Genomic DNA, 27,375 nt, shown 5'->3' with positions numbered 1-27,375 from the left:
TTTTTGAATAGAATAAGCTTAGAATATATCATTTTTAGAATGAACTAGTCTTAAACCTATCAAGGTGGACGTCTGTCATTGGACAAGCCTAGACAAGCCACAAGCCACTTTCATAATTCGTTTTTTCAATCGTCTCAGCACGAGAAACTCAACTAGACTTATTAATAAAAACTATAAATTCTTTATAGCCACAGAATTAGTTTTATAATTATTCAAATAGAATCACTAGTATTTGGCAGAGACTAGTCGTGCCAAAAAGAGAACAAAAAAGTGTAAGTTACTAGTAATTATTCAATTGAACTTTGAAGTAGCCCCATTAAAATGAATGAGAATTAGCTTAATATTGCATCCGTGTTATCGGATGGGCACGTTAAACTGTCGGTCCCGGCTGAAGTATGACAGTTGTGAGGCGCATTGACGGCTTAAATTATATATTCAGGCGGTGGGACCTTCCCTCAAGGGACTCCCCACCAAACAAAAGCCATACGAATTTACTTTTACTTTTTCTTGCATCAACATCTCATTTCAACCAAAATGCAATTGAAGCTAATAGCACCCTTCTCTATTTTTAAAAAGTATTCGAGAAATGATTCATTCATCAATTTTATATAATCAAAGAATAATAATTATCAATTTTATCTCTTATATAAACCAATAAAAAGCTGTTTATGCATTTCACAAAATCGTTAATTATCTTATCTACGAAATCCCTGAAAATTTCTCTCAGATAAACCAATTTTTTTATTTTAAAAAAATTGAAAACTAGTTCTTACCGGAGACATCATCCTGATCAGCCAGTGGAAGACTCATCCTGCCAGGCGAAGTCATGTATTTGTTCGAACTATTGCCAACATTCGGCAGAACGTACTTCTGTCGTTTCGATGCTTTCTGCTTGAAACCTGCTTTCCGCGCTGTTTTCAACAACGTCTTCTTCGCAAAACCTCTGCAATTAAACATTGAAAACAATATTAGTACATCGAAAATAAAAACAGTAAATTTATAAGTAAATGGCCAACTATTGACTGTAAAACAAAATGAAGGTTATTGCGCTTTACTGTCATTGGCCGAGCCAAGTAAAGTCACAGAATGGAAAGTATCAATCAAACGTCTATCCTTTTTACATGTCACAAATACTTGAGTGCACCAAGACACGTCACGTGACTGCGCCATCTTGTTAGAAATTAAAATTCTGGTCTTTTGATAGGCTCGCGGCAGTGAACGAGACCGATTGACCCGGATTAGTAGAGTGATCCGAACCTTCCATCTATACTATTACAATGCTGAACTTTCTTCCAAGATGGCGGATTGTTGTGACAGGGTACCAGCCGAGTTTCTTTTCTGAATGTATTCTGTGTAAAAGTATCAACAGTTCTCATCACCATAAAATTAAGGTCAACTTGAAGTGTTGCATGCTGCAAGAGCCCTGCTCACTTGAGCGGCTAAACGCAACAAATTAATTGACCAATTCTTTCCTTGAATTGCGTCATTCATGAATTTCCTATCCCTACGGCTTCAAGACGGTTCTTTTCTTTATTATATTATAGATGAAGAATGCGACTAACTTGAGTGTGGCATTCTTGGCCTTTCCGTCGGTGGGCGTCTGCGGCACAACCACTTGGCCGGTGAATGCAAAATGGTGGAATATGTGCGGCGGGTAGCGAACCTTGTGAATCAGCTTGCGAAAGCACTCGATGCTCTCCATCGTCACCTCCTCGTCAAAAGCCACCTTCATCAACTGACAAACAAAGTCATCAGTTATCAATAGAACGAGATAAATAGCAAATTGATATTAAAGAGAAAGAGCAAGGCTAGGCGCACACCAGTTAGTAAAGACAAGACACAGAGATATTACTTAGAGATATAAATTACTGAGATATTGCAATCATTCAAATTCTAATGAATTAATAATTATTATTAAACGAAAATCCAAATTAAATGCTGTAATTCACCCCGAAGACTTCTGCTACTGCAAATATTGACAACAGGGTAAACAGCTAGATGGAAATTCGATAAGCGCTACTATTCAAAAATTATTTGTCAGCCCGGGAATCGACCGGCAATATCATTTGTCAGCCCGGGAATCGACCGGCAATTAGAAGGTACTGGGTTCGTTGACAAATAATTTTTGAATAGTACCGCTCATCGAATTTCCATCTAGCTGTTTACCCTGTTGTCAATATTTGCAGTAGCAGAAGTCTTCGGGGTGAATTACAGCATTTAATTTGGATTTTCGTCTAATAATAATTATTAAGACAAGACATGTTTAGTCACAATACTTCACATAGTTGCTTATGAAGACATGTCTAATTGCAATGACTAATCGGTGTGTGTTGCTTCATAAGCAACAATGTGAAGTATTGTGACTAATCGTGACTAGTCTTGCCTTCACTACTGGTGTGTGCCCACCATAATTCTAGGCGCACACGAGTTGATTAATACAAGACAAGACACGTTTAGTCACAATTCTTCACATTGATTGTTATGAAGTCAACGTATTTGTGTCTGGTGCAGCTATGTGACCGTGGCAGTGTCTCATACTTTGCCGTTCTTATACTCTCACCCTAACAAAACAGTAATAATTGAAAGTGGTCGACAGTAATCGGCTTGAGATTACAAAAAATCGGCTCGAAATTTGGAAGATAAACGACCTATACCATGGGATATCTTCTTATGCTATCTTCTCTATGACAGTGACTAACATTCTGTATGGGTGGCAACCGTTTTGACTCCCTATGCACAGCCTCCAAGGTCGACAGTAATCGGCTTGAGTTGGGAGTGAAATTTGGATCATAAACGTCCTATACCATGGAATATCTTCTTATGATTTCTTTTATTCATACTACTATCTGAAGGTGCATTTTCGTTTGTGCGTAAATTTCCGCAGTCAACGACGACAAGCATTGTTGACATTCATATCTTCCAAAATTCAAGTGTGCTAAAACAGCTAATTTCTAATAATTGAATGAAAAAGACTAAGAAATTGTCAAAAACCACAGATTTATTGATACTTAGAAAGACCGGTTTCGGTTATTACACCATTGTCAATCTCTGATAAACTAAAACTAAATACAAGAGCAGCAGAATTTATACTAATACGCGAGTAATGCTATTGGTCAAGGGCATGAACGCCTGCCATTGGCCCAGCTAGACAGTCTCCTCCCACTCAACGGTGTGACAAAATGGCGGCTTAAGCAGCAGAATAACCATGATAACAAAATTTACTTTCAGTACAAAATAAGAAACAAGAAACAAGTGTGAAGATAATAAAACAATATGTAAATGGAAAAACTATTGACTAATGTATGCTTACGTACGTTGAGTGGGAGGAGACTGTCTAGCTGGGCCAATGGCAGGCGTTCATGCCCTTGACCAATAGCAGTACTCGCCTACTGGTTTAAATTATGCTGCTCTTGTATTCAGTTTTAGTTTATCAGAGATTGACAATGGTGTAATAACCGAAACCAGCCTTTCTAAGTATCAATAAATCTGTGGTTTTTTGACAATTTCTTAGTCTTTTTCATTCAATATGAATAATTACCATAATATCAACTTCTCAACTACACAAAAAGTGAATTTCTAATAATATCAACATAATACCATTTGAAGGTATAAACTCAACATCCCCCATTAAAAAACATAATTGACAATAATCTTCTAGGTTATTTAAAATAACAAATTGAAATCTACCCAATCTGAGATCTTCACCCTGTCGTGGTCGACGACGGCATTTACACCCAAACGAAAACCCAGCTCAAGTGAGGTTGTTATTCGATTTAGTAATTAATTGCGACTAACTTGAGTGTGGCGTTCTTGGCCTTTCCGTCGGTGGGCGTCTGCGGCACAACCACTTGGCCGGTGAATGCAAAATGGTGGAATATGTGCGGCGGGTAGCGAACCTTGTGAATCAGCTTGCGAAAGCACTCGATGCTCTCCATCGTCACCTCCTCGTCAAAAGCCACCTTCATCAACTGACAAACAAACAAACAAATCACTCAATCAACTGAAGCACTTTTTTAACTCACAACACGCTTTAGAAACACTCTATGCTTTCCATTGTCACCTCATCGTCAAATGCCACTGACATCAGCTGACAAATCAAACCAAACATGTCAATAAATGATAGAACAACACTTTATAATTATAGGGGAATATTTATTTGTGCAACTAGTGCGCAAAGTGACAGTTTGCTGCACCGAAAGAAACGTTTCTCGAGTGCAGCAGAGGAACTTTGCGGCGCACGTATTTCACATTTATTTTTCCTACAGTTACCATTGAATATGAAAGTGGGTAATTATGGATAAAATGATGGCTGAAATCCATCAAATGTTTGTGTGTGTGATGTTGTTATTAATAACAACCTTAATCATTTAAAATTAATAATCCAATTGAAGTTGAAAATTCTCAGCCAAATTTCTCATCTTTATTCATTCAAGAATCAGAAAAAATACAGATAAAACAAAAAATTCGCATTCAAAATACACGCCAACAGCTGGTTGGATGACTGCAAAATGGCTGAACCGACAAGCGCGAGACCTAGCGGGAAGAATCGTACCTAACTTCGTTTCATCCAGCTAAAAACAGTCTTCAGATATTTAGACATGGTTAACTTACTAATTACCGAAAAATGATACAAGTAAACTAAAAAATATTTATAATATAACATAGACAACAGAAATATTTTAAAACTTCAACTGAGTTGTGGTCGATGTTGTAGAAACGTTCCATGATGAAAAAAAACACATAGATGTTGTCAGTTTTCTACACTCTAATTTGGTACACGACCATGGTTTCGTGACCACACAGGTCACATTTTCAAGCTTGAAAATGTGACCTGTGTGGTCACGAACCATGGTCGTGTACCAAATTAAAGTGTAGAAAACTGACAACATCTATGTGTTTATTTCATCAGAAAATATTTTATTGTAGTATATTCTAATGTTATTTTATTAATTTTATTGACATGGATTTGGAACGGTAATATTTAACCTGAAAATTCGAATTTACTTTTACTTTTTCTTGCATCAACATCTCATTTCAACCAAAATGCAATTGAAGCTAATAGCACCCTTCTCTATTTTTAAAAAGTATTCGAGAAATGATTCATTCATCAATTTTATATAATCAAAGAATAATAATTATCAATTTTATCTCTTATATAAACCAATAAAAAGCTGTTTATGCATTTCACAAAATCGTTAATTATCTTATCTACGAAATCCCTGAAAATTTCTCTCAGATAAACCAATTTTTTTATTTTAAAAAAATTGAAAACTAGTTCTTACCGGAGACATCATCCTGATCAGCCAGTGGAAGACTCATCCTGCCAGGTGAAGTCATGTATTTGTTCGAACTATTGCCAACATTCGGCAGAACGTACTTCTGTCGTTTGGATGCTTTCTGCTTGAACCCTGCTTTCCGCGCTGTTTTCAACAACGTCTTCTTCGCAAAACCTCTGCAATTAAACATTGAAAACAATATTAGTACATCGAAAATAAAAACAGTAAATTTATAAGTAAATGGCCAACTATTGACTGTAAAACAAAATGAAGGTTATTGCGCTTTACTGTCATTGGCCGAGCCAAGTAAAGTCACAGAATGGAAAGTATCAATCAAACGTCTATCCTTTTTACATGTCACAAATACTTGAGTGCACCAAGACACGTCACGTGACTGCGCCATCTTGTTAGAAATTAAAATTCTGGTCTTTTGATAGGCTCGCGGCAGTGAACGAGACCGATTGACCCGGATTAGTAGAGTGATCCGAACCTTCCATCTATACTATTACAATGCTGAACTTTCTTCCAAGATGGCGGATTGTTGTGACAGGGTACCAGCCGAGTTTCTTTTCTGAATGTATTCTGTGTAAAAGTATCAACAGTTCTCATCACCATAAAATTAAGGTCAACTTGAAGTGTTGCATGCTGCAAGAGCCCTGCTCACTTGAGCGGCTAAACGCAACAAATTAATTGACCAATTCTTTCCTTGAATTGCGTCATTCATGAATTTCCTATCCCTACGGCTTCAAGACGGTTCTTTTCTTTATTATATTATAGATGAAGAATGCGACTAACTTGAGTGTGGCATTCTTGGCCTTTCCGTCGGTGGGCGTCTGCGGCACAACCACTTGGCCGGTGAATGCAAAATGGTGGAATATGTGCGGCGGGTAGCGAACCTTGTGAATCAGCTTGCGAAAGCACTCGATGCTCTCCATCGTCACCTCCTCGTCAAAAGCCACCTTCATCAACTGACAAACAAAGTCATCAGTTATCAATAGAACGAGATAAATAGCAAATTGATATTAAAGAGAAAGAGCAAGGCTAGGCGCACACCAGTTAGTAAAGACAAGACACAGAGATATTACTTAGAGATATAAATTACTGAGATATTGCAATCATTCAAATTCTAATGAATTAATAATTATTATTAAACGAAAATCCAAATTAAATGCTGTAATTCACCCCGAAGACTTCTGCTACTGCAAATATTGACAACAGGTAAACAGCTAGATGGAAATTCGATAAGCGCTACTATTCAAAAATTATTTGTCAGCCCGGGAATCGACCGGCAATATCATTTGTCAGCCCGGAATCGACCGGCAATTAGAAGGTACTGGGTTCGTTGACAAATAATTTTTGAATAGTACCGCTCATCGAATTTCCATCTAGCTGTTTACCCTGTTGTCAATATTTGCAGTAGCAGAAGTCTTCGGGGTGAATTACAGCATTTAATTTGGATTTTCGTCTAATAATAATTATTAAGACAAGACATGTTTAGTCACAATACTTCACATAGTTGCTTATGAAGACATGTCTAATTGCAATGACTAATCGGTGTGTGTTGCTTCATAAGCAACAATGTGAAGTATTGTGACTAATCGTGACTAGTCTTGCCTTCACTACTGGTGTGTGCCCACCATAATTCTAGGCGCACACGAGTTGATTAATACAAGACAAGACACGTTTAGTCACAATTCTTCACATTGATTGTTATGACGCAACACACAGTGATTAGGCTGGTCACACACCGATTAGTCAAGACATGATCAGTCACAATACTTCACATAGTTGCTTATGGAGTCATGTCTAATTGCAATGACTAATCAGTGTGTGTTGCGTCACAACCAACAATGTAAAGTATTGTGACTAAACGTGCAATTAGACATGTCTCCATAAACAACTGTGTGAAGTATTGTGACATTTTGCAAGCAGGTTTAAAAAAAATACACTGGAAATGAACTCACAGCTAGCGCACAGGTTCGCTTTGCAAGCTGTGCCAATTCTATTTATTCAATCGAAATTTAGTATTAATTTCCTTGATTATGTATCTACTGTATACTTTAGTTATTATTGTATTAATATATATTTGAAATATTTCAAGTGATTTTGTATTTTGGCGAAATAAAGATTTTGATTTTGATTTGATCATGCCTTGTCTTGACTAACTGGTGTGCACATAGCCTTATTTGCAAACTTTAGTTTAGATTTAATAGTCATTACATATGCCACATTCTTTATAGAAATATACCCGCCTACATAAAGCAAATAGAACCCCTTAGCCTTAACATATACAAACGATTTTTAAATATGTGGTTATTTGAAACCGGCAGGGATGTCGCTGATCAGCTCATCTACACCTCTAACCGATTTTGATACTATGTATATATTTTTCTTGTATTCATCATCATATATATGAATTAGATAAAAATCTTATCTATCATCATCATATATATGAAAGTATATATTATATCATCAATATATTGCTCATAATTTATCATTGTTCAAGTTCTAAATTTTATTTTGTGTGCCATGTTAAAGCTATATACCATAATAGTTATATTGTACTTCTTCAATTCAAAACATATACTTTCTCCACTACATTTAATCAACTTTTATTTTTCAAATTATACTGTATTGTAAATATTTATAATTTTCTTTTTAGTATCAAGTTGTTTTTCATTAGAACACTTTCCCCACACACAGACTTGTCTCTGTGGGGAAAATTCACCAGTATTTATATTATTTATACATGTGTACTGTATTTGTAATGATTTCTGTGAATAAAACTCAATTTGAATTTGAATTTTGAATTAGTGTAAACAATCGATGCTCTCCACCGTCACCTCTTTGTCAAAAGCCACCTTCATCAACTGACAAACAAACAATTTATCAGCCAATAGAACAAGATAAACAATACATTGAAAATAAATTCATCTCAAGATGTCTTCTCGGACTGTAGCTACTGCATCAGTTATCCTGGTCTTTAGCTCCTCAATGCTCAACTCAATATCAAGTGCTAAGGGAGGAACGTATCCCAACAGGAAAAAAATCACACGGTGTTATGTCGGTGGGGACCGTGGAGGCCAGGAATGCATAGCCAAGTCCTGCGGTCCTGTGCGCCGTATCCAACGTTGAGGCAAGTTGGTGTTGAGGAAATGGCGTACATCCTTGTGCCATCAAAAGGGAGCACATCGAACACTTATAAAACATCATCAGAAAACTTGATACTTCTGTGAGTAATTTGATGTAGAATTGGTTTGTGTGCACCATTTTTTAAAATAAATATTACTGTTCAAAATTGGGTCATTCTTTTTGAAACACCCTGTAGTATAAGGCAACTTTATAACACGCTTAAGAAACGTGAGGGAGAGAAGGAGAAGGTGGCGATGAATAAGAAGAAAAATACAGAAGAAGATGATGACAGGAGAAAGGAAGAAGATGGAGGATGGAGAGAAGGACAGAAGAAGAAGGCAGGTGAAGAAGAAAAAAAAGAAAAAAGAAGAAAAAGGAGGAAGAGAGGAATAAAATAGAAGATAATGATGACAGGAGAAAGGAAGAAGATGGAGGATGGAGAGAAGGACAGAAGAAGAAGGCAGGTGAAGAAGAAAGCAGAAGAAGAAGAAGAAGAAGAAGAAGAAGAAGAAGAAAAATACAAAGAAAAAGGATAAAATATGAGAAATACAATAGAAGAGAATGATGACAGGAGAAAAGAAGAAGAAGGAGAAGAGGAAGAAGAAGAAGAAGAAAAATAGAGAAGAAGAACAAGAAGTAAAAGACAGGACAAGAAGAAGCCATGCCATGTTTGACACTTATCAAAGTGACTCTTAACTTATCATGTACTTCTTCGTCACTAACCTGGAATGTGCAAGAACGGAGTTGCAGTCCTTCCTGTAGCCACTGGTCGAGATGCGCCAGATATTGCACTGAAATTCGTTTCTCTTTTGTCAATGACGTCACTGGAAAAGCTCTCACCACTATCTGCTCACAAGCTGAAATAGAACAAGAAACGATTAGAATTCAAATCTGGCCACACAATAATTAACCACCATCAAAATAACTAACAAACGTAATAAATTTATCTTGGAACATACGACGCCCTACCTTCTAAGGGTAACCGTCAACTGGAACCGTATTCAGCCGATCCTTTCTGCCGTTGGATGGGTCGAATCTGCCGGCCGTCAACTCGGCCGAATACGGCCGTCCATTGGAATCGTTTTCGTCAGTCCAGTTCAGTAGTTGGCTGGTTGCCAGAAAGTGAAGTTGCAAGCTAGTTAGTAGGGAAACTGATTCTTCTTTGTGTGTTTACTTACAAAGTCTGTAAGATTTCATCCATCGAATGGATTTCGATGAGATTATGCTACTTGAAAGTACCTACTAATTATCTATTATAACACAATTATTTCTACTTTCTAATTCTATAGCAGTCGAATTTTCTACATTTTCCACTTGAATTCAGTTTTTCTCTTAGTTTTTTGTTGTAACAAAATAGATTGACTCATAATTTTTCTAACACATTAAAATAACTTCTTAAATTCACACATATTTATTCATTTACATCATACAAAAATATATTGATAATTATTAAATGTATGATATTTATATCATCATACAAATATCTATTTATTAACTAATTATCAACAAAAGTAAAAGTATTTTATCTTAAACTTGAAATGAGATTGTTTGATAACTTTGGAGAGTTATTTGAGGATGAACGCTCTGACACAATTATTATAGAGTATGATGATGTGTTGAATTTTTAACATTAGACGAAATAGAACAATGCTTGTAAAACGCCTTTATAAAACAGAACAACGTCAAAAAAATAAAAACAAACAAATTGGTAGTTAATTTCCTTCAATAGCATATCAGGCAATATCTAGTCCATGAATAACTTCAACTATTACATGAATGATATTGAACTATTTTTATTTTCCCGTTAGGCTGGCCTCTAACGACAGGACAAGTTAATCGAGCATGTTTGAACAAGATAATTATGTCTTCGAACGAGAAATACATTCACGCAAGAGGACTCGAACGAAAAACAGCTGTTTGACAGCAGCTTCCAACATAAAATAAACCACTGGAAAATTACAAATTATAATGATCTGAAACAGTTCAACCTCAAATACAGCCTCAAAAAAACCAAAAACACAAAAACCCAACATCAAAATTTGTGTGTGCTCTTCAAAGTTTGTGTGCTCTAGCAAGCCAGCTGTTAGTCCGGCCACTAACGACATGACATGCAGGATGACCATGTGTGTACACACATATCGTCATACATTATTGTGTCATCACAGCAAAAGGCTTCGAAAAAAGGCTTGTATCTTCGATTTTTTGTTGTTTTTTCCACACTACTGTGCGGTTAAATTGATTTTGTAAAATTATAATTTGTAATTTTCCAGTGGTTTATTTATTGTCATTGGTTGTTTCATTTTTATGATAGAAGCTGCTGTCAAACAGCTGTTTTTTGTTCGAAGCCTCTCACTGATGATGAAACATGTGTATACATGTTCATCATGAATGTTCTGTCGTTAATGGTCAGCCTTAAGGTGGGCGCACACAGATCGTCATCAGACGGACGGCACGCATCGGACGATTAGATTTGATGCATTGTTTTCAATTGGAGTGCGCATACCTAAATCTAATCGTCCGATGCGTGCCGTCCGTCCGATGACGATCATTGATCATTGTTTGATTCATTGTTTTCAATTGGAGTGCGCATACCTATTCGCATCGTATAGGTATGTGCACTCCAATTGAAAACAATGCATCAAATCTAATCGTCCGATGCGTGCCGTCCGTCCGATGACGATCATTGATCATTGTTTTCAATTGGAGTGCGCATACCTATTCGCATCGTATAGGTATGTGCACTCCAATTGAAAACAATGCATCAAATCTAATCGTCCGATGCGTGCCGTCCGTCCGATGACGATCATTGATCATTGTTTTCAATTGGAGTGCGCATACCTATTCGCATCGTATGTGCACTCCAATTGAAAACAATGCATCAAATCTAATCGTCCGATGCGTGCCGTCCGTCCGATGACGATCATTGATCATTGTTTGATTCATTGTTTTCAATTGGAGTGCGCATACCTATTCGCATCGTATAGGTATGTGCACTCCAATTGAAAACAATGCATCAAATCTAATCGTCCGATGCGTGCCGTCTGTCTGATGACGATCTGTGTGCACCTACCTTTACAGAATACTTTTCGTCTGACAGTCGAGAATGTCCGATCAAACGTCAGGTAGTTGGCTAGTCTACTATGAGAATTTATTTTAGTTTTTCTATATTTATTCAAAGTTTTGTTTGATCTATTCAAACTGTGAACATAGAACGAATGTGGCAGGAATGCTGAAAGTGTTTCAAGTGTGAATAACTACTAACCTTCTGTATGGGTGGTAACCGTTTCGATTCCCTATGCACAGCCTCCAGGGTCTCCACATGCATATGCACCACTCCGGGAATCATCTGGTGCAAACTGCGAATGTGGTCTGTTGTCACTCCACCTTCGTTACCAACCTACAGATTAAAATTTACACACTAAATTACATACAATATTACATCCATATCAATACAATCTAACCTATTTATTTGCCACAATTGAACACACCAATTATTCCAAAATGCTAGTCTAAATTTCATAAATGTTTCATCAAAAATAAAAATTGAAAATCATGAAGGTCATCAGCTGGAGACCGCGATGAGACTGTATCCAGCTGCAATCCCACACACCATTATCAGTGAAAGTGACCGAAAAAGTAAAAACATAAGGCCCAGTTGCACAAAAGCCTGATAAATTTTAATCATGATTGAATTTCATGAAAACCAATCAGAGCAACTTTTTCTGAGGAGAAGGCTTCTCTGATTGGTACTCGTCAATCGGGATTAAAAATGAACAGACTTTTGTGCAACCCGGCGTAAGTCTGCAGAGTTGCCGATTCTCTGTTACCACCGCCTTCTACAGCAGGTAGCTGTGATTCAAATTTGTTCGTTGCTAGTTTATTATGTTTCTTCATAGTCGAAAAACAATTTGGCAACAGTGCGGAGGTAGGAGAGAATAGATCTATCTGCTTTGTTGAATGACAGGCAAGGACAGCAACACCAATGTTAATCAGATACTGTCATTATAATGTAGTGCTCACTATAATACTACCATAGAGAAACGATAGCATAGATATCCCATGGCATAGGGCGTTTATGTCGCAACTTTTACTGTTATCCCAAGCCAATAGTTCACATAGTTCTTTCCTATGCAGCTGTGTGACGCTGGTAGTCTCTCAAATTGTGCCGTTTATACACTATCACCCCAACAGAACAGAAAAAATTGACAATAATCGACAGTAATCGGCTTGAGATAACAGTAAAAGTTGCAACATAAATTCCCTATACCATGGGATATCTACTTACACTATTGTTTCTCTATGATACTACATTTATGACATAAATGTTGGAAGTAATCGTGTAAGTTGAAAAATATTACAAGGGTACTAGTTATTTCTATAATTGAACGTTCAAGTAGCCCTGATAGAATACTTCATCAATCAATTCCCTATCCAATAAAAATTTGAGATCTTGAAATAAGTTGAATCTGGCAACTTATAAACAGCAACTTATGTAACTTATACCGGCTAATAGTAATAAGCAAGATACATTCGGAAAAAATTAATTTTCCCAACACATGCATCTCTTTGATTTTAGCCTTTTCAATTTGCAGTGGTAGAAGTGTTCAGACACGATAGTCTACATTTTCGTTCAACTTGCAATTCGATCACTTACCTTGTCGACAAATCGCGACACCATCCTTATGACAGCCGCTTCAGTGTCTCCTGCTCGACCACCTCCCAACCCCCCTCCCCCCGGCTCCTGTTCGTCGAATCCAGACTCCACATCCCCACTGTCACTTTCCGCCACGCTCGACCTGCAACGTTCATTCATAAATGAGAACTTTCATTCATAAATAATCAATAACTATGAATGAATTGGTCAAATCCTGTTTCATTCAATGACAAGCATACTATTATCTACAAAATAATAGTATATTATTATTGTATATTTCTGGGCTCAAAATTTAACTCAAAGTGAAGCAACATAAGCTACCTTTTAGACATAGGCTTACTACGATCAAAATTCGGAAAGCGAACAACAGTTTTGGGCTAGGCCTGTTGGTCCTTTTCTAATCATGTATTTGATTTGTGCATTATGAAATGTGAATAAATAAGAAGAAAAATTAGGGCGGATTACTACAAATCAGCATGACCTGCGACATTCATTCATGAATAATCGATAAAACAATGAATGAATTGATCAAAAACAGGTTTCATTCAATGACAAGCATACGATTATCTTTAAAACTAACGCGGATTCCTACTTATCAGTATCCGAGTCAGTGACCGGTACAGTTAAAATATGGGTGTGATCACGTTGGGGAGGTTCTGGGATACGCTAAATTGTCCCAAGCGGTAAATTGTGACAAACGGTAGAAAGTTCCGCGTCCCATGGGAACCATTTTTGCAGTAAATGTTCCAAAATCCAGGTACCGGTACCAAATTCCTGCCTCGCACTCTGACCGCGGTGCCACAGATTGTATCACAATCGCAGAGCTGTCATTGGTCGTTAAGATGGGCCGTCTGAGTATGCGCTGATAGCTTGTTTGTCTATCGTAGCAAAGCCATAGAATAGAATACGTTAATCCACCAATAAATACAATTTAATGTACATAAGGTGTCGTCAAGAATAAAATCCTATAAAACTACTGAGCCAGTTCATACACATATATTAACATCACTCTACATTATATAATGGGTTCTCTGTTAGCAGCTTTTCAATTTGTGTTTTAAAACGGGCTTGATTCATAGAATACATGACCAACAATATGATGTTTGATAACCATTCGTTACATGATTTTCTCTATAGAATATTTGAGAGTAATGAAGTAAAAGAGATGCACACATCTCTAAACGGTAAATTTGTAAAGCAGCCTTTGTTCATTTACGCAGCTAGTAAACGACACATTTTGGTGAAATCAACTTCAAAAGTGCGCGCCAAAAGCTTGAACCAAAGATTTTGAAGTGGCGTTCCATGGGAACATTTTGCACCAGTCTTGTGATGTCATTGGAACTAGAACAATTTACCACTTTTTCGTGTTCCCAGACCGTGCCAATTGAATGCGTATATGTGCAAGTGCACGTCAGATCATACATGAGTAAAAAAAATCTGGAAAGAGCCATTGAAACACGTTGTGACTTGCATGTAGCTGCTTACACTGAACGCAACCAGCAAGTTCAATGTGAGTGTTCCTTTTGCTGTTTATTAATACATACAACAAGTACATCATCAAAATGATATGGAGAGGAAAAATAAGGTACCTTGTGCTATTCCTCTCCCAAATTTAGATAAGGTTACACCATAGAGAAAAAATAGCATAAGTAGATATCCCATGGTATAGGGCTTTTATGTCGCAACTTTTACTGTTATCTCAAGCCTATAGTCCACGTATTTCGTTCCCGTGAAGCTTTATGACGCTGGTAGTCTCTCATATTGTAAACTCTCAGGTTCAACTTTAAGAAATTTATATTGATTTTAAATTGGTAATCAATAATTTTGATGTAAAGTGGACTGTATTGAATAGAAAAGAAACAAGTGATATCTCTACAGAAACAAGTACATGCAATGAATATATAAAAGAACAACTCACCGAAAATCTGCAGAGTACCTAATGTAATATTTATATTATTGAGCTTACAACTCCCAGGTAAGGTATTCAGGTGTCCCCGAGGTAGGAGATGAATCAAGGATGGTGAAAAGGCAAGCTTAATTGTCATCTACTGTTGGTAAATTCGGCTTCCATCATATAACGTTGCACATATATTTCTGACGAGATATTTACAATGTCTTTAAAGACTATAGATCGGTGAACTTTCCAATCGAAAAATAATAGTTTAAAACTTTCAACTAAAGGAAGTTTGGCAAACACTCTTCCAAAAGTAGGTTTATGGTGTACGATTTAACACTAACGAAAAAATAATAATTTGAAGAACGATTTTCTTCTGGGAATGATCGACGAAAATTACCAATTCCCGACTCGAGGCAAGCTATTTCAAAGCGAGACTGCACTGAAAGAAAAAACCTACCGGCAGTGTGAGCGCGACGCACTCAAGTGAAAGAAATACGAACTGAACGAGGAGCGCGCGTCCAATTCAAAAACGAAAAATGAAAACTAGAGCTGGCTCCAACACATATTGTGCCGTTCATACACTCTCACCCGGTCAAAACAGTAAATATCAACAATAATCGACAGTAATCGGCTTGAGTTAACAGTAAAAGTGGCGACATAAACGCCCTATACCATGGGATGTCTACTTACGCTATTGTTTCTCTATGGTTACACATAGTCGAAAATAGGTCAAGTCTTGTAGTTGTTTACTTAACAAAAGTTTCAGTCCTTAATCATTTTCACAAAGTAGTTTCCAGATTTTGTTTCTAATAATCGTCTTCTATGCTAATGGTAAATGACGAATACGATCGAATCAAGAGCTGCGTGATCTGTACAAGAAATGTCAAATTGTTGACGAGATAAAAGTGAGGCGTTTGAGTTGGCTGGGACACGTTGAGAGGATGAGTGACTCAAGAGTTGTAAGAAAAATCTTCAGAAACAACCCAAGAGGGAGAAAGAAGGCTGAGAGGACGTCCGAGAAAGCGTTGGCTGGAGGATGTGGAGGACGACATTAGGAAGCTGGGTGTCAGGGGATGGAGACGTAAAGGTGCGTACAGACTTTCGCTCTGCTCCGCAACCGAACGTCACTCCAGCAGAGCGATTGATGATCGACCGGGGAGCAACAATGGTTCGACCAGGGAATGCGAGAAGATCTAACATCTTCCATAACGTTCATGATGGGTGCGTGGGCGGCGCGACTGTAGTTCGATGGAGGAACGAGGGCGGTACGAGGGAGGAGCGTGCTCGGTGTGGGTTGGAAGAGCATATATGTGTACGCAGCTTTAGGCTGCCGATCGAGACGAATGGAGAGGCTTTTTGAAGGAGGTCAAGGCTCTGAATGAGCTGTAGCGCCAAGGAGTAAGTAAGTAGTAAGTTTCTAAAATGCAGACTTGGTCATGCATTCAAGCGTGCACTTGCACACATACACATTCAATGAGATCACATCCTATAACTTCTATGAAATCTAATGGGCCTAATTTACTACTGTCCTTTTTATTTAATTCAATTGGAGAATTAAGCTGGATTCCCAAATATCAGTATCAGACTCAGTGACCGGTACAGTGACAATATAATTCCCATGAGTCCTAATGAGACTATTCATACTCAGCTGGGCCGAGTGAGTGTGAACAGTCCCATTACAACTAATGAGAATAAAACTCTCACTACTGGACACGCTCATAACTAACGAGAACGCACGCTTAGAACTCACGCTTAGAACTCACGCACGCTTAGAACTCACGCTTAGAACTAATGAGAATAAAACCCTCACTACTGGACACGCTCATCGATAATGAATTTCGCCTTTATTGTGTGGATAAAAATAAGAAGCTTCTAGCTTCATTTGAACACATTGTACATAACGAAATGACCCCTATTTGTCATTGTTTCAAATGGCAGCCAGGGACCATCTCGTTAGCTGTGACCACCAACTCAAATTCAAATTATTTTATTGTAGAAGGCTGTCGAGATGGTCAATTACAATTATTATAACATTGTAATTTTACTATAGATGCAAGTGTGCCCGCACTGTGACTCACAACTAATAAACTCTACAAGATATAGTGAGGTCCACGTTATAAAGGCAGTGGATAAAGATAGCAGAACAACGTTGCCGATCCTCTGGCTTGTCAATGCCTTCTATAGAGGGTAACTGATACCGGTTTATTGATGTAATATTAACTGTTCAATCTCGTTTAAAATAATCAATTATATTTTATCAAGCATGAAACGATTTTTTTCAACGATTTCATAACGAATTTTCATGATTAAGATGAAATATTTTGTTGATTAATTATATTTCTACATTGTTAAAAACGATCTTGCAACAGAGCAAAGCGAGAAAGAGACAGCGCTATCCGCTTTGTTGAATGATAGACAAGGATAGCAATACAATTGCTAATCAAACATTGCCATTATAACGTGGACCTCACTATAATAGGTTTACAGAATCAATATTGCAAGAATACCTTGAGAACAGTTTCTGTACAACTTTCTTCAAATTCTTTTCAGTGGCGGGAGATTTTTTGTTGGTGGGAAGCTGTTCAAGACTTGCGTAGAACAGACTCGAATCTGACACTTCATGAATGGGATCCAACAGACTTGGCAGAGACAATCTTGAGTGTTGCAGACTTCACACAAAATAATAAAGAAAATGAATTATAGGATTAAATACATAATTATTATTTAACGAAAATCCTAAATAAATGCTGCAAATCACCCCGAAGACCTCTGCTACTGCAGACATTGACAACAGGGTTAACAGCTAGATGGAAATTCCATGAGAACTACTATCCAAAAAATTAGTTGCCAGCCCGGGAATCGAACCCGGTACCTCCCAATTCCGATACATCCTCCTCCCGATACATCCTATCGAGTAATCTCAAAGAGTCAACATTTGCAACTCAACATCGACTTCCGACATAAACTTAAGTACCTATTCAATACTATTTGATTGACTATGTTAGCGCTTCTCAGTGGTTCGGAACCCACCTAAAGCTGGATTCCCATAAATCAGTATCAGTCAAAGTGACCAGTATAGTAAAAATATTGGTTCTAAAACCCTCCTTGATGTGGGTTTCGGTATGTGCTTTAACTATTAAGGTGTGTACAGATATACGCGCCGTGAACATGAGCAATTTCAATTTATTTATTCACACACACACACACATACACACACACACACACACCACACACACACACACAACACACACCACACACACACACCACACACACACACACACACACCACACACACACACACACACACACACACACACACACACACACAACCACACACACACACACACACACACACCACACACACACACACACACCACACACACACACACACACACACACACACCACACACACACACCACACACACACACACACACACACACACACACACACACAACCACACACACACACACACACACACACACCACACACACCACACACCACACACACACACACACCACCACACACACACACACACCACACACACACACACACACACACACAACACACACACACACACACCACACACACACACACACACACACACACACACACACACACACACACACAACCACACACACACACACACACACACACACAACCACACACACACACACATATATAAGATACATCAATATGAAATAAAAATGAATTACATCAATAAAAAAACATTACAGTATAAAATAAATAACATAAATATGAGAACACATTACAATATTAGAAGGCAATTTATACATGTTATGTGGTGAAGAAGGGTAGAGGATCAAAAGTTCTTCCAACTATGGCTATCCATGTCATAGGAAGGCTTTTGATCCTTGGAATTTTCGGAAAGGATTGGGAAAGGTATGTGATAGAGCACAAGTAGGGGAAGTGAGCGCACTAATCAGAAAAGTTCTCTGTTAAATTATTATAGTTCTCAAAGGTAGAAGAAGTAGTTAATTTTGATCCAAGCATTGATATCTGTTTTTACTTTTTTTGTTATCTTGGCACAGCTAATAACTTGTTCAGGAATTTTATTTATAATTTTAGTGCTTAAATATATGAGTTGTCTTCTAATATTTTCAATGTTAGTATGATAAATTAGGTACTTATTAGAGGTGGGTCTTTAATTGTATTGATTATTGATAGTATTATTAGTGCAAATGAAATTATTTTTATATTTAAATATATACTTCACTACATTCATTACATACAACTGTCTAACTGTCAACACGTTAAACTCTTCAAAAGTCAGGTTGGTTGGGAAAAGTCTAGGCTTATTTAACATTGTTTTAATGATTGATTTTTGAATTATGAAAAGCTCTTCCAAGTGGGAATTATAACAGCCCCCCCATACTGTAATACCATACTGAATTATGGACTGTACCAGTGCAAAGTATACCATTTTAAGATGACTTGAGTTTAGAATTTTTCATTTTTTTTTTATTTTTTTTTTTAAATTCACTTTTAATCAGCTGACTATATCTGTATTTTTACAGAAACGGTAAGATACAGATATAAAAAGCTTGGCATAAGCTGATTAAAAGTGAATTGCTCATGTTCGCGGCGCGTAAATCTGTACACACCTTTAAGCATGTACTTATTGTATGAATCAATCAATAAACTGCCGACGTAGGCTCAACTCACACTTACACGACTCAAGTCGAGAAGAGACTGCAACTCTAGTCTCTTCTCGACGCAGCAAGTGTATTCAAATGGTGACACTCAGACCAATCGATTCTAGTCTCCACGACCTCACGACTGTGAGACTGAGTTGGGCGTCGACTCGACATTTTGCTTAGAAAGTCGTAAGGTCGATAGACTGGAGTATCCTCGACTGGAGTCGTACAACTTGAGTCGAGGTAGTGTGAGTTTAGCCTTAGGCTCAAGTTTATTAATTCTACGATCTGGATTTCTTATTATAGAATTTTATAAGAGAGTGTCACACTCAAGTCGAGAAGAGACTGCGACTCTAGTCTCTTCTCGACGCTGCAAGTGTTTTTGCAAATGGTGACACTCAGACCAGTCGACTCTAATCTCTGCGACCTCACGACTGTGAGACTGAGTCGACCATCGACTCGACATGTTGGTCGAGCCTCGAATTGAGTTGCATAGTACCATAGCCACCTCTAATACCTGTATTAGAGGTGGCTATGATAGTACCGTGCATTTTTAATGAAACTGAGATTATGTTTTATGGAATATTGATGTTTTATCATTGTTACATGCGCAGAAGTGACGAATAGCCAGTAGCATGGGAGCAACATGGTCTGGAAGTAGCATGGAATGGAAGTAGCATGGAACTGAAGAAGTGACAGTGAGCAAGAAAGTCGTAAGGTCGAGAGATTAAAGTATCCTTGACTGGTGTCATACGATTTGAGTCGAGGTAGTGTGAGTTGAGCCTTTAGCTGCATTTTCGTTTGTGCGTAAATGCTGTAGTCGACCACGACAGGGTGAGGATCTCACATTGGGTAGATTTCAATTTGTCTAAATAACCTAAAAGATTATGTTCAATTATATTTTAATGGGGGAGGTTGAGTTTATACTTTTTTATATACTTTTAAATGGCAATATGTTGATATTATTAGAAATGATTGATTCTTGAATAATAAACACTAATAATGAAAAAATATTTGATCAGCTGTTTTAAGCACACTTGAAACTTGGACAATATGAATGTCAACAATCCTTGTCGTCGTCGACTGCGGAAATTTAAGCAGAAACGAAAATGCACGTTTAGGAGTAGATTAAGCTCCTTCTTAGAAGTGGAATGCATTAGTCATTTTTCATCGAAAAATGAACGGGTTTTTTCAATATTTATCTGGAACACAGTGTCTAGACCAGAACACGAAATATAATTGCTCATTTTCAACAAGAATGAACAATATAAGATACAGTACGCGTCCCATAGCTTTGCCTCTGTGACTTTGAAACGGCATACAGGCAAGGTATGGTTCGCGGGGTTACATTCACGGCTTTGCAAAAACATCAGGCTTCAGAGACCCTAGATGGAGGAAGCTCCCTACACACAGAGATTCTTAAGGATTGAGAGAGTTGCAACGTTTCACCAAAAATGAAAGAGCATGTTGAACGAATGTCAGCTGACAGACTGTGTTGTGCTAAAAGGAGGTAACTGCAAAAAGATCCTTGTGTATCTATACGGATGCAACACGTTGCTTTTGAGAAGACACAAAAGAGCATCTGTTGCTTATGGAGATACATTAAAGCTTCTTGTGTATCTTTTCGGATACAACACGTTGCTTTTGAGAAGATACAAAAGAGCATCTGTTGCTTATGGAGATACATTAAAGCTTCTTGTGTATCTTTTCGGATACAACACGTTGCTTTTGAGAAGATACAAAAGAGCATCTGTTGCTTATGGAGATACATTAAAGCTTCTTGTGTATCTTTTCGGATACAACACGTTGCTTTTGAGAAGATACAAAAGAGCATCTGTTGCTTATGGAGATACATTAAAGTTTCTTGTGTATCTTTTGAGATACATGTTGCTTTTGAGAAGATACAAAAGAGAATCAGTTGCTTATGGAGATACATTAAAGCTTCTTGTGTATCATTTCGGATGCAACACGTTGCTTTTGAGAAGACACAAAAGAGCATCTGTTGCTTATGGAGATACATTAAAGCTTCTTGTGTATCATTTCGGATACAACACGTTGCTTTTGAGAAGATACAAAAGAGCATATGTTGCTTAAGGAGATACATTAAAGCTTCTTCTGTAACTTTTCGGATGCAACACGTTGCGTTTGAGCAGATACAAAAGAGCATCCGTTGCTTATGGAAAGATACATTAAACTCCTTGTGTATCTTTTCGGATACAACACGTTGCTTTTCAGAAGACACAAAAGAGCATCTGTTGTTTATGGAGATACATTAAAGCTTCTTGTGTATCTTTTCCGATACAACACATTGCTTTTGAGAAGATACAAAAGAGCATCTGTTGCTTATGGAAAGATGCATTTTCAAAAATGTTTGATGTTTTTGAACGGGTAGTATAGTAGTCTAGTGGCCCTCTGCAGATAGGCAAAGCTACAGGACCCGGACTATATAATAATATTATATTATAGTACATATTATCATAGAGAAACAATAGCATAAGTAGATATCCCATGGTATAGGACGTTTATGTCGCAACTTTTACTGTTATCTCAAGCCTTATAGTCCACGTAGTTCTTTCCCGTGAAGCTTTATGACGCTGGTAGTCTCTCATATCGTGCCGTTCATACACTCTCACCCCAACAAAACAGTAAAAATCTGGTGTGGCGCACTCACACAACTTTCCTTGCCGTTATGAAAATTGATCTCCTGACGCTAGTGTTCCCGCGCATCTCAAGTCTACTTATAAACAAAGATCTGAGTCAGCTGGTGACAGGACAATAACGCTGGAGACATACGAGGTCTGCTATCTCTTCATAGAGAATCATTTAATAGAATCAACAGTTGCCAACAGTTTGCAATTGAAATAATAACATTTTCTCGAATTTCGTGCTTATTTTCAATTTCAGGTGAAAATGTTACTGAACATTAATTGTAGAGATTTTTATGCTTAATCTTTTCCACTCGAAATTTTTTGTTTAAATTCTATCTGAAGCCTGATAATTGGGAATCTAAAATCGGACTTTGCATAGATGGGGCGGAGCTCCTGAAATTTTTACAGATATGAGACTTGTGGCAGTTAATGACTATTTCAGGTATAAATTTGATCAAAATCGTTGGAGCCGTTTTTGAGAAAATCTCGAAAAACCCTGTTTTTGACAACATTTTCGCCATTTTAGCCACCATCTTGAATTGCATTGGATCGAAATTGTTCGTGTCGGATACTTATAGTGTAAGGACCTTAAGTTCCAAATTTCAAGTCATTCGGTTAATTGGGAGATGAGATATCGTGTACACAGACGCACATACACTCATACACATACACACACACACACACACACACACACACACATACAGACCAATACCCAAAATCCACTTTTTTGCACTCAGGGGACCTTGAAACGTATAGAAATTTACAAATTGGGGACCTTAATTTTTTTTGGAAAGCAATACTTTCCTTACCTATGGTAATAGGGCAAGGAAAGTAAAAATCGACAGTAATCGGCTTGAGATAACAGTAAAAATTGCGACATAAACGCCCTATACCATGGGATATCTACTTACGCTATTGTTTCTCTATGATATTATGTACTAGGATTACTTGATTAACATTTATCAATGTAGACACAACTGTGGTAACGCGAGGAATCGGCAATTCTGTTGTCCTATCTTTCTCCACTGCCTTTATAACGTGGACCTCACTATATGCGCAGATACAAAAGAGCATCCGTTGCTTATGGAAAGATACATTAAACTCCTTGTGTATCTTTTCGGATACAACACGTTGCTTTTCAGAAGACACAAAAGAGCCGACACGTTACCTGTTAGTGATATTGCTAGTCCGTTCCTCGTCTAACTGGTTGTCCTGTTTATGTGTCTTGTATCCGGTGTCAAGAGGCACCAGCAAATATACCATGCGATTCGCATAGTGGATCGCTTGACTGTATAGAGTCGATTCCTCACTGTTTGTCAGCTCTTTTTGTTTATCTGCAAACCGTTAACATTATCAGAAAAGTCAAATTCATTTGTGATAATAGTTATTTGTGCAACTAGTGCGCAAAGTGACAGTTTGCTGCACCGAAAGAAACGTTTACTTCTTTCTTGGTTTCTTGAGTGCAGCAGAGGAACTTTGCGCACGTATTTCACATTAAGTTTTTCCTACAGTTACCATTGAATATGAAAAGTGGGTAATTATGGGTAAAATTGCCTGAAATGCATCAAATGTTTTTCTGTGTAATTTTATTATTGATAAAAACCTTAATTTATTGTCAAATTGAATAAAAATGTTGTCCTTGGTTATAATATCTAATACTAATAATTAGCGCGTTGTGCTTCGTTGCACCTCTGCTCACTATAGCAGCCACAGCAGTCACTGTTACCAACTTCATTTTGATTTTGCTGCACTGTTGCTCCATATAACCTACTAAGTATTTTGCGTTGCCTTGTTGCAAATCTGGAGTGCAGAAAAATTTTTCCCGCACTAGAGCGGAAAAGTGATTCTTTGCGTTCTGTAATCAGTGCAGCAATGGCCACTTTTCAACGTAACTGTAGGAAAATATAATTACAAATTAATAAAATAAATATTACTAATTGAAATATGGAACTACCGGCAAAGAACAACTTTATGAGACATCTCGGCACTAGTGGTTTTATTCATTTATTTACAATATCTCTTTGGAGACAACAGGAGACACGTTAAGCCGTCGGTCCCGGCTGCCTAGAAAGCAGTCGTCAGGTCATGTCAGAGGCCCTGAAATTGATCAGTTGCGACCTGAAAACTCTGACACCAGACCTGAGCCAGCCAGGTCACACGATATTATTATTATATGACAGGTCGAAACCCGACCCAACTGCCTCCTCAACTTAGATCATAATTATGTCAAAATACTATGAATTATAAGAGTATAATTATCAAGAGTATTATTAGATAAGTCAATAGTCGATTGAAAATATGATTAGTTTGATATGAATACGATTTAAGTAGAAAAATGTAGGATAAGGCAATATTAAGTTAGGCTGGCCACTAAAGAGGGACATGTTTATCTTGTCTAATTTGTTTCTTTTTGTGGAAGATGTGTATTTTTGTTTAGATTGCTTAATGGCATAAGATAATACTATTTATGTAAGTAGCTCTATATAGTACTTGAAGCAGCTGAATCGTTTTTCTTATATATTTTCTGTAATTCATAAGACGAACCACTCCTCGACGCAGGCCTAGCCTAATGAGGAGTGCACTTGATATTTTTTATGTTTTATGCTTTGTAAAATTGTACAATGAAGTGAATAAAAAAGTTATTATTAGTTATCATGCATGTTTATCAACCTTAAGACCCAGGCCATAGAGAAAAGATAGGATAAGATAGATTATATCATATCGATCAAAACTATATATATTATACTAGCAGCTAACCCGTGCTCCGCAAGGGTCCATTTTGAAACTTGACAAACTGAAAATTTGACGTAATGAAATCTTGAAGAATTTGAAAATAGGCCTATAACTATCCTCAGTTAATCAATAATCTTTATGCAAAAATTCAAGTTAATCAGTACAGTAGTTCAGACTAGATGATGCGTCAAACATAATTTTCGAATCCCGTACGAGATAGTATAAACCAGTTCTTTCCTTTATTATAGTATAGATTATAAGATTATATAAAAAGATAGCATCATGTAAGCTATCTTTTCTCTATGCCCAATAGATAAGATTATAAATTGGCAAAAAAATATGCGATTCCCTCCATAATTATCTCGGTAACAAAGCATTTCAAGACCCATGTTTACTGAAACTTTTTTCTTCATCTTGATGCAAGGAAACCACTCACTAAGTTCATCAGTTTATTTCAGGAACACTCTGTATACAATCTTTCAGAATAACTCTGAACCGATGACTGTATTTGATTGTTCTATTATTCAAAGACATAATGAAGCTCATTTACAATTTATTTCATCACCTTGGCTTAAAATACTTCTAGAAAGTCGCCTTTGTACAATAATATATAAATAATAAAAAATTATTTCATTTTCAATTTGACACGTGTAGCTTCAACTATACGGCTGCAATCTACTGTGAAAGTAAGACAATCCTCAATGAAAATCTTGTTTATTAAAAATGTGTATGAAATTAATAACGTTACCGGCATCAATGGAAGGCCATTTCCTCATTTGTTCGGCTGCGATTTCCAGGGCGGTCGGCTCCTGACTTCTGCTATGAGCATTGCCGCGACCTCTCGACTCTCTCCACACAAACTCTCTCCCACCCTGCACAAAATTCACATTTTATTGCAAAAATACAAATAATTCACACCAACAACACAAGTGTTTCAGTTCAACCGTAGAGAAAAGATAGTATAAGTGTGTAGAATTCATTCAAAGTTTGGAAGTTTTGTATCAAATCTTGATGTTGTGTATCAAGTTGAGATGAACTGTATCATAATGTGTTGATACCGTATCATTTTGAGGTGATACTGTATCATTTATGGTAAACCATAGAGAAAAGATAGCATATTTATTTATTTAGCGTATGGCAGTATACACAACACATTTATGATCACAAAATTCGAAAAAAAAAGAAAACAATAGAAAATTCATATATAAAACGAATGAAAATATCTTAGTCACTTTTGACCTGGAAATTAGAGGCATGCTTCCAGGGTATTTAAGTAGGCTATTGATGCTGGTTTAGCCACCAGGAAATCTTCATATGCACCCGTGTATGCTGATCTGGGACACTCCTCCACTATGTGTCTCACAGTCTGGACTGCTCCACACTCACAAAAAGATAGCATAAAAAGTTATCAATTGTAACATTATTCAAATGGCACGACATTTTCCAATTGAAGCACAATTTTTCATTTATTATTCAATAAAGAAGTCAATTTGATAAAAACTTTCAATACAAAACACATAACACATTATACTGCTAGCCTACCGCCATATCTTTTACAATTTTCTCTTCCCTTCCTTTTCCCTCTAAAAAACAGCTGTCTCCATTACACGTTCACAACCTAAACAATATTACTAACATTCCTCTAACTCATTTTATACTATTAATTACTAAAATATTTGATTATGATTATTTTATTTTATTAATTTATTTATAATAAATAATTTAACACTACACAATTCACACCAACAATACAAGTGTTTCAGTTCAACCGTGGAGAAAAGATAGCATAAGTTTGTAGAATTCATTCAAAGTTTGGAAGTTTTGTATCAAGTTGAGATGATACTGTATCATAATGTGTTGATACAGTATCATGTGTGATGATATGGTATCAGTTTGTGGTGATACTGTATCACTTTGTGGTGATACTATATCATTTATGGTGAATCGTAGAGAGAAGATATAAATAAACATTGATGGTATAAAATAAATAAATAAATAAAATTTTATTGTCGAAAAACCTTTACAGCATAGACAACGTCAATATATAACATAACAGTAATAATAGACTGTAGTCGACAGTAATCGACGTTTAAACCAATGTATCAGGCACTTCCCTTTTAAGAGAAACTTTCATTAATTATTGTACTTCATCGATTATTAGCTGTTTCGACTTATCAATATTCTACCTCAGCTAACCATTATAGGTCGTTTATGTTAAAAATGTCAAGCCGATTTTTTTGGACTACTGTCATAGCATTCATTATCATTGTGTATTAATATTGCAGCTTTGTCATCATCAGTCATTCAATCTTCAATTATTAGCTGAGGTAGAATATTGATAAGTCGAAACAGCTAATAATCGATGAAGTAGACTAATTAA

The 27,375-nt window shown here is 36.9% G+C and overlaps 1 protein-coding gene across 1 annotated transcript in view; it reads right to left on the bottom strand.

The window, feature by feature from the left end:
* The window catches only part of LOC111049769 (myotubularin-related protein 13), a 146,339-nt gene that overhangs the window by 51,727 nt on the left and 67,237 nt on the right, over positions 1–27,375 (bottom strand). The window contains 13 exon segments of the mRNA XM_039439411.1: positions 774–943; positions 1,563–1,735; positions 3,789–3,968; positions 4,083–4,087; positions 5,283–5,452; positions 6,072–6,244; positions 9,132–9,265; positions 10,369–10,408; positions 11,671–11,805; positions 13,063–13,204; positions 17,467–17,628; positions 23,431–23,596; positions 25,744–25,867. Coding sequence (XP_039295345.1) covers positions 774–943; positions 1,563–1,735; positions 3,789–3,968; positions 4,083–4,087; positions 5,283–5,452; positions 6,072–6,244; positions 9,132–9,265; positions 10,369–10,408; positions 11,671–11,805; positions 13,063–13,204; positions 17,467–17,628; positions 23,431–23,596; positions 25,744–25,867 — 1,774 coding nt within the window.

The sequence above is a fragment of the Nilaparvata lugens genome, chromosome 12 (assembly GCF_014356525.2).
Source record: "Nilaparvata lugens isolate BPH chromosome 12, ASM1435652v1, whole genome shotgun sequence".
NCBI classification, from domain to species: domain Eukaryota; kingdom Metazoa; phylum Arthropoda; class Insecta; order Hemiptera; family Delphacidae; genus Nilaparvata; species Nilaparvata lugens.
This window is presented reverse-complemented; position numbering and strand designations above follow the sequence as displayed.